Consider the following 9,858-nt stretch of genomic DNA (forward strand, 5'->3'; position numbering starts at 1 on the left):
CGGCAGCAGCAGCACAAGTAGTGTAGTTACACAAGACGCTGTGCCCAGTGGCAACTTGAGGAAAAACTAGTTTATTATTCCTTGTTTAGTCAACCTCTATGGACTTTTTCCTTGAAGTGTTTCATATGAACTATAAAGTAAAGCTGTACGACACTGTTTAAAATGAGCTTTGCTTTGGTACATACCATCACAGACTTTCCCTCCCCTCATGTTGCACCGAAATATTAAAGCTTTGGCCCCAAGGTCAACAGCAACAGACCTAGCAATCACACTGCACCCTTGCTGCACCACTAGAAGCAGCACTTTTTTTGATCCACTCCAATATCATTAGGTTATTAGTCGATTTTACTGGATTTAATCAGCACAGTAATTCCTCTCCATGGAAAGATGAGTCCCTCTCAAGAGCAGTTAGTCGGTCTACTATGCCTGCTGATTAGACACAAGGCCCCAAAATAATTCATCAAAAAACAGGAAAAAAATAATTTATCAAAAGTGCCTCTCCCAAAACTCGCTCAGGACCTTTGCTCCTTAATAATTAAACTCTGCAATTAGGCGTCTTACCATGCACTCAGTGTGAGGCTACATGCAATATTCATAACCACACATAATTATGCAATYCAGTATATTCACTGAAATAAGAGGCCATATATCCAAGGCGGGGTTGTCAAGAGGCAAGACATTTTTATTTGCTTTATAACACTGTTTTGTCTCAGAGATGAGCTGGTGGCTTTTAGAGACAAGATGAGAACAAGGACGACTGGCCCTCAACAATGCTGTGATGTGTTCTGTGACTCTGGAAGGAAGAAAAGGAAAGGTTTAGAGAAAGCAAATGAGAGAATAGACACTGAGTGGTGATGCCCACACCATAGGAAGCACTGATATCAAAGTCTATTCACAGAACACACCAAAGACCTACCTTAGTGGTATCTTGCACTGACCACGGTCAACAAAAGATGAAGAAGAAAAGAAAAAGGCATTAAATTAAAATGGAGTTGAGATGGGGTACTGTCACAAGATGCACTCTGATGAATWATGCATAGTGCTCCTCTCAGCATGATAAAGAACTGTATAAAAAAATCATCCTGATGTTGCTCGGAGCAAATAAGCAACAGCAGTGCTGTACAGTGGACACACTGTGGACAAGGTTGGCTTTCATCTTGAGGCACAGTTCAAAGCTATGGGCTGAACACAGAACAAACTGGCAATCAAAGCTAATGTGTAACTGGGCAGCGGTGCACTTCACAGAGCTGGCTGTCTCAAGTGCAGCAGGGATCACAGGCAGGCGCCTCTGTCACATCCCATGGTCCATTTTCAACACATGGCCTTTGGTACTTAATATTTTTTACTGTGGAAAACAGGCTTACTTGCTTTGGGAACAGTGAACAACTCAAAACATCTCAAGATATTTGTATGATAAACGAGAAGGAAAGCACATTTTCCACTAACATCACAGTAGTTAACGGTTTGTCAGTGACAGACACAGTTTAATCTTTGTCTGACTAAAATTCAGTAATATTGAATAAAGGCAATCAAATATCACTGGCACTTTAAGATGCGTGAACATTTTGACTTCTGAAGTGTTATTTTCATGTGTCTCTATAAGGAGGGACTGTAAAAATATTCTTAAGACTCACAAGTTATTTAAATGATAGCACAAAATATATACTGTGTTTTCAGGGTTAAATTTTATATAAGATTAAATGTTGAATTGATAAGAAATTTAGTGACACTGCTCAAAGTACATACCTTTTAAAAACAGATGGCCAAAATAAACATCAATTTTTTGTTTTCTCTGTAAAGAAAAAGTAAAAAACAATTTACACAAAAACAATCAAGAATAGCGCTTTCATCTCAAGACTTATCAAACCTGCTAGTAAACAAACCAAGTGCTTCAGTCCGTGGCATAAGCGCTGCAAAACAATGACTTAAAAAAAACATGACACACTTTTATTGTCAGTATAATACAGATGTGCTTAACATAAATAAGAGTTAAAGTCAAAGAGGCATAAAGGTCGTCACTCAGGACTGCTCTTGGGTCCACAGGGTGATTTATAACAACTTAATTTGACTGTGCGGTGTAATTTATCTGTGACAGAGCAAGTCGGGGAACTATCTGCATGTCGTGCACGCATGCAGGCAACAATATGCCATAACTGCACACATCTCACATCTACCCAATCAGTCAAGATGCTTTACAACTTCTGTCAGGGGCCTTAACAGTTCTCATAAATTATAAGGCCATTGTATGAGGTGCCAATAACTTTTGAAGGAGAATCTCAGCCAAACTGAACCATTAAGAAGTATGTATGTTTCCTACTAAAAGAAGTTCAGATAGGGTACTTGWTTAGCAAAGAAGCATCTGAAAAAGCTAGACCAATATATTTATGGTAAATTGCTTTGAGATAAGATTTTTTTCTCTCTTAACTGAAAATTTCCTTTATAAGCATAAAAAAAACACACACGATATTTGCATTTTCATGTAAAGCWGACAACAGGTTTGATTCTGTAACAGAAAACTTGCATTTTCTTTCACATCCCACTTCCTTTTCCAACAGCTCTGAGTTTTGAGTGAAATTTTGCATCTCTTTTATCTGTAGATCCACTGACACCTGAAGAACACAAGGCATGAATGATGCAGATCACTCATAGGCAACAATATGATATTAGCAGAAAAATGAGTGTGTGAACCTCAAGTCGGTGAGCAATATTTAGCTACGATTTATTTCAAATGTCACTACAGTGCCTATTGATGTTTTGTCTGAAAATCATAGCAAGCAGCAGAGTGTACAAGGCTACATTTTGACCAAATGTCAATATGAAGACCATTGACACAAACTGCATGTACAGAATGTGCACAGCAAGTGTGTAAATTGGTAAAAACAAAACATTTAATGCAAACTGCTGTCTGTGAGACCACTATGTGCTCGTGTGTTTTCATGTCTATGCATGTCTGCACTCTTTTGATACTAAAAATGATGTGCAGTGAGAAGGGAACCTGCTGATAGCACAGGATGCACTGATTTTCCTGGTGTCACACTGACTGAGTGAACCACAGATTGAAGGGCAGACAGCGATAACCACCTGCAGGGATTCACATCTTGTTCCATTTAACCACCTTTGGAATCCTCACAAGGGAAAATACGGGAAACTGGAAAACCACAGAATGAGAACAACAAGCAAAGCTGATGTTTTGTAGCCAATTAGAATTAAATTGCCTGAACTCACTGAAAGGCATAGTCCCTATCAAAGAAAAATGTCAAGTTTACATTATTGCTATGCTCTGCTTTAGATCAATCTTAGATCAATCTTATAAAAGTAGGACTATGCAGTTCTATTAAAACAATAAATCATGGAGAGAAAAGGTGTTTTAAAATAAAAAACATACATATTATTCCTAATTTGTCTGAGTTGTTCAAAGTGCAAAAATGAACAATATAAAGTATGCAGAAAACTCTAGACACACGATGTGCAGGTGCCTCTAATACTAGAATAAGTCATTTGAGATTGGGGAGGCAAAAAACAGATGGTCTCCATAAAGCATGGCGTAAAGCTCTCCCAGATGTTGAGAGGTGGTTGGGGATCCCGTGACATGCAATGTAAGGGAGGGTCTGGTGATGCAGGGCGAATTAGTGGTCTCTTTATGGGTGCATTAGGTGCTGAGGAGGGGAAAGCAGGGCCTGCCACTGAAGCTGCCTGTGAGCTACTACCAGGATTTTATGCTTTGATGAACCTACCCTTGAAAAACTGGGACACCCGTGACCGTATTCCGGCAAGCCCGTGCAACACCTCCTTCTCTTTATCCTCCTGGAAAACATAAATCAGTTTCTCATATCATCATCTAGTCATATTCCATGCATATGCAGCTCTAATCAGTAAATCTGTCAGCCTTCCCACCTTTCAGTGATATATCAGATTCGTAATACTCTCGCATATATGCAGTAAATCTCTGACAAAGCCCATGTTTCTTAAAAATTCAAAGACGAGGCTGCATGAAGTGAAGAACTTCACTTGAGAACAGATATTGAGACTGGAATGCCAGTTCAGCCTTGGAAGTCTCTGTACTGAAAGCTTCAGTGCACTCCAATGTGTCATCTCTCTTCTTAGCACTAAAACAGAGGCCTAGACAGGAAGTCAGAATAAATTTCCTTGGTTCGTCGTCCCCGCTGAGGACTAACAGAACCTCTCAGTCTGATTAATGACTGTACACTGCCTAATGAACAGTAATTGAATGGTATAATGCAGCAGGTCCTTAAAAGCCCAGAGGAGTCGTCGTCTTCCTCCGACTAGCTCTACGGAAAAGCAAGGCAGTGACTTTGTCTAGAGTTGATTATAGTTGACCTTGGATGGGGAGACTGAGGCCTTTGTAATGGCTAACCTAAGCTACAGGGAATAAGAGCAAGGAAAAACAGATGAAAAACAAATGAAATGGACTTGGATTAGCAAAGAAAAGGAATGGATCAATGCCTAGGTCAATAACGATTCGATTTTTTTATCACAAAATTCTTAAGGAGAGGAAGACGATTGATCAAACATCGCTCGTTTCATTGGCATTTCTAACAATATTAATTAAGAAAAAGTGCTTTGCAGACTGGTTAATAAATCAGCCAATACTGTTAAATCAAAATAAATGGTAGTTGTAAACACAATACTACAGCAGAGAGTACGAATCTACCATCCACATTTCCACAACGTGGGTGACATCTTCAACACAGACATACTTCTCTGTCAGAGGAATCAATCAGCTCCTTAACAGAGTACCCTCTAAGGCAACCTTCAGAGAGCCCAACAAAAGTCAGTCAGGTGATTATAAGAAAAGCTTTGATAAATGTGCATCAAGCTCAAGACCGTCATTTTTTCTGCTCCCTGTCACCGAGCTAGCCTGCTTTAACTCTCAGCGGACATCTTCACTTGGCAGAGATGCTGAATCTCGTTATTCTTTATTTGGCCTGGCCCACACAGGTCAATATCACATGCACAGCGGCGCGTCACTAAAGCACAGTCTGTAAATGTGTTTAAATTCAATGCAATAAATCATTTAAAGCTTCAGCTGAAAATGTAATCATGTAATTGAATTTGGTCATCAATATCTACTATATACACATGCACGCATGCGGATTGCATGGGGCATTTCGCAAGCGTATACGAGCGCCAGGGTGGGAGGAAATCTGTCAGAACTCAGCTAAAAGTATGAGTCATAGCAGCGCAGTTATCGCTCATCATTATTCACAGCCCTCTAAATGATGAGGTTGCTGACGACAAGACAGCAACAGTCTGTTTGGCCTCAAAGGGAAAGGGGAGTGTGCATGAAAGATAATTGAACTCTGAGATGGGTTGAGTTGCATCTTCAGAACTATTATTTTAGATCTGACACTGACTTCATGCTTAATTCTCCATAAAAGTAAAGGAACATTTTTATAAGGTCAACTCCTGGTTGAATGTTCCTTTTAAATGTGCTGACATGATCTTTTTGGTCTTTTTACTGTAGACTAATTCCTCAAAAGAGATGTTTGAACAAGACAATCACTTTCTCCATTAGGTCAGTGTCCTTTTGCAGACTGATAAAGATATTTTTTTCAAAAAGTAGCTGAGTCGGTACAGAGATGATTATTATTGTTATTTTCTATTATCCAATGGTCATTCCCTGCAATCTATAGTCAATTTGAATCAGCAACATTCATGTATGACTAAAAGCAATAAGTAATGAATTAGGCTATTGATGAGGTCTTTAGCCAGGGTCATAACTGCCCCCTGAAGTCAATAATTATCCCCAATAAGAATATCTTTATTGCAAAAGTGCATACAGCAGCAAAATCATCACTACACCAAAACATTCCCCCTGCGGCGTAATTGCCATTGCTTGGAATTATAGTTTTCATTAAAAAGAAATGTTCAAGGTTATTGATTGCTTAAATAAGACTCAATATCTTCTCATTTCAAAGCCGAACGAAATTGCTTGGAATAGTAATATCACCCAACTATTGTGCGCATTCATCACAGTTTCACAGCCCCATACCGCTGTCCCTCGAGGATTATTAGAGTAAAATAAGTGTATTTAAATGAGTGTAATTTCTGGGAACCGGAGATCCATGCAAAAACATCTGTACACTCTGCTCAGTTGTACTTCATCTCTGTGACCGTGCACAGAACCCAAACTAAAAGGACAAAAATCAAACACAGGCTTACAGCCTGATTGGTTCTAACTTTTACCATCATCACTTTATGCTGTGAAATGCATACTGTGAATTGTCCCTGTGAACAGTTAAAATCTCAACATGCACAAAACTGAAAATGTACTTGATTTTTTTTTTTCATAATTTATATTTCAACCTTATATTTTCCTCATTTCTCTAGCCCTGAAGAGTAGATGTGCTGATACAAGGTTAGCACACAATGCACAAAGAGWCCCACTGAGACTAAATAAACAGGTTACACATATTAGATAAAAATATGGTTGCAGGAACAGGTCTATGTGACTCCCATACAATTATGAAAATGATGATTACCATAATTGCTGGTTAGACCATTTTTATGTGACCCAATTCCAAAGCAAATGAGAAAATTAGACATAATAATGAACTGAAAATGAACTGAATGCGAGACAGAGCTACATAAAACTTATAACAAGAGTACTTACATCTTTCCTGGAAACTGCAGCTAAAGACTGCTGCAGACACGTGGTGTCCTCGTCATCCTGAAAGGCCTCACAACTCAAATCTTCGTGCTCTTCTTCCACTATCGTGGCCTCAACCTGTATGAAGGCAAAACAAGATACTGCATTCTTCGGCATATGCTGTACTCACTGCTGTATTGATTTTATGATATTTATATTTATGTAGCATTRACGAGACTTATTGTGAACATAAAATCACATTATACTGTACTAGAAGTACWTTTTCAATTCTGTTTGAAGTTGCAGAACAAAGATAAAGCTTAATGAAAAAATGTAGAAAAAAGCTACAGAAACATCTTTTATCCAACCTTTCAATATAAAAAAGAACAACTTGCTCTGACAAGAAAATTTGTAAAGCAAAACAAGATGMGCATAAAAATGTCTTTGTACAGTCAGTAACATACTGTCAAGGTAAATAAAAACACCAAGTGGATTTGTTTTCTGTGAGGAATTGTTACCTTTTGACAGGAATCACCTGTTACTTCCTGTCTTATAAACAGGCCAAACTTTTCAAAAACTGTATGCTACGATGCTCATCAGGTGAATTCGATAATTATTTTTACCTGATCTATTGGCAGCTCCACCTTCAGCTGGCGGTCTTCCTGAACCTCCGCCGCTCCTGCCATTTCACTCCTTTTGTTTTGTGCGTTGAACACGCTGCTTGCTGGGAAAAGAGATTAATCACAATTACTCCATCCGCTGGCAGCCACCCTCTCATTCATCTGCACTCCCCGTTTTTCTCTCTCTGCGTTACCCCTCCATCCCTCACTGCCCTCTTGTCCTCTCCTTTTTCCTCTCCTGCTCAAACTTACGAGAGATCAATACTTGCTGTCAAGCCATTTATTTATTTAGAGTGGTCCCACAGAAGAAAGGGCCAGACAGCTGTCCTGCCACAAATATGGCCGYCTGGCGTGAATCTTTCACCCTGACTTAAATCTAACCACAGACAGGGTGTTCCTGATTCATTTGAGGTATAGCTCACTCTGTAACATTACACCGGTTTTCCTCTTGTAAACAACTTCCTTTATGTTTGTGGCTGCTAAATCCGATGCAGGGCAATGTGGATAATGAAAAACACTACTGTGCTTAAATCCAACACTGTCGCCTTAAGTGTTTTATTTAAATTATAAATAACCATGTAGTTTAGATTAATCAGTGTTAAGGCTTCCTGCAGACACATGAAACACAAGAAAGACTGAGGAAAATGTAATGAACATTTTTTAGTCTGTTTGTTTAGCTCACAGATTGTTTATTTTATTGTTTTTAGCTGAAATTTATTTTTAAATCATTTCTAGTCAATTAAAAAAGGCAGAAAGATTAAAAAAGACAAGTGTGAGCATACATAGGGATGATTGTGATCCTTATTGTTCATTGGGGAGAATTAGAAATAAAGAAAACACTGAATATACCCTGTTATTACTACCCACAATGTTTGGTTGCAACACTTGTGGAACAAAAACTAATACAAATGGGTATAATYAAGGAATAATGTTAAACTCATAACTATTATATTGTGCCAGAGGGTTAATAAAACCTATGTCATATATTTTTATTTGAGCTGAGGTAGGTTTAAACCTACCACAACTTAAAGGTTTTACTTAATTTCTTTCTGGGATCAATAAAATATTTTTGAATTGAATTGAATTGAACTGAACTGAAGTGAACTGAATTGAAAAAAAAATTAGCCCAATTTACAGTCATAAAATGCGTGGCGCTGAATTGTAAGTTTAAAATGTTGGACAGCATTAGTAAATCAAACAAGGCTATTTTCCATGTAAAATTTGAGGAAGTTACTAAAACCAATAAAGCATTTCTCATTTAAARGTTGAGTTATACAAAAATCTTTAACTACTCTTCCTTACTAATSTATTTACTTAATTGTTTGTAGGTTTGCACATCTTTGAAATGGCATATTTTAGATCAGATTCTGGTAGAGGCCCCAGTTTGTATAAGATCTTCAACTCACAACACTGGAAGAATTTTCTGAATGTCCCAGAGGAAGCAGCCAGAAGGTCATTGATGCCTATCACCTTAATCCAGCCACTATGTCCTCCTCTGAGGAGGCAGAGTCTTAGGTCTTGAAGAAAGACAAGGTAATTTCCTCAGTAGAGGTTTCTGAGGTAGTTAAAATTCTCCCCAGTGGCAGGGCATCAGGGGTGGACGGGATTTGCACTGAGATGTTGAAAGCTCTAGACCACGAAAGGTATCCTGAATGTTTTACTTGTTTCACTGCTCCAAAACACCTGATCAAGTGACTGAAWTGCCTTCTTGAGTTCTGGAGAAGCCTGTTAATCACCCATTCATCCAAATCAGGTGTGTCCAGATAGACTGAATGTCATCTGTTAACATTTTTTAAATTTAATCACTCTTGAAAGGATGGTGAAGTAATTTCTAAAAATTATAAATGGTAATCTGTTCCTACAGTMAAAAACAAATGTTTAAAAACAGAAACTTCCTTTTGTGGAGCAGCTGTCTTAGCAAGGTTATACTGAAGCAATCCTGTAAAAAAATTAAATAAAGTGCTTCAAAATTTCTCAACAAGACAGACTGATAGTTCGTTTACAAGATAAATAAAACAGTTGTCCGAGGGATTTAATCACCAGGTGGTCTTCATGTTTAAATACATGCTGCTGTATTTTGACTTTTTGTCTTAAATTAATAACACCGTGAAGTTTGTCACATGTAGTTGATCTACATCTGAATAGTTGCAATATGTAAACCTTTAAAACTGTGAGAGTAAAAGCTCTTTTTTCCCCATGATTGTGCACAGCTGAAACAACATTTGCAATACCAGAAACTGAGAGAAAAAAATTACTTTTCATTACTGAAATACTTAATCAGCTTATCGTTTGGATTCCTACATCACAAGAAAATGAAAGCATTTCATGTCAAGCTTCGTAGTTAACAAGCTTTCTGAATTCAGATTCAACAAAATGGCCTGATTGAGTTCATCTATGATTTAAGCCCCTTGATAGCTGTTGTGGAATACTGATTATGTATCACCTTGACACTGTCCAATTGTTCATATCTTATGATATCCCTGGACGTCATCTTCAAGCTGACCTACTTCATGTACCAGAACGAGGCACATTCTGATTGGTTGTTCATTATCACATAATGATAGTGAACAGTATAACTTTGCATGTCCGCCGATGACAGGCGGGCCCACATCTTACAGACTTCGTGAT

The 9,858-nt window shown here is 38.1% G+C and overlaps 1 protein-coding gene across 1 annotated transcript in view; it reads right to left on the bottom strand.

The window, feature by feature from the left end:
- The window catches only part of dcdc2c (doublecortin domain containing 2C), a gene marked incomplete at its 5' end in the record, with an annotated part of 161,710 nt that overhangs the window by 146,837 nt on the left and 5,015 nt on the right, over positions 1–9,858 (bottom strand). The window contains 3 exon segments of the mRNA XM_014014602.1: positions 3,735–3,804; positions 6,635–6,748; positions 7,234–7,330. Of these exon segments, the coding sequence (XP_013870056.1) occupies positions 3,735–3,804; positions 6,635–6,748; positions 7,234–7,330 (281 nt within the window).

This window comes from Austrofundulus limnaeus, unplaced genomic scaffold, assembly GCF_001266775.1.
Source record: "Austrofundulus limnaeus strain Quisiro unplaced genomic scaffold, Austrofundulus_limnaeus-1.0 Scaffold2, whole genome shotgun sequence".
NCBI lineage: Eukaryota > Metazoa > Chordata > Actinopteri > Cyprinodontiformes > Rivulidae > Austrofundulus > Austrofundulus limnaeus.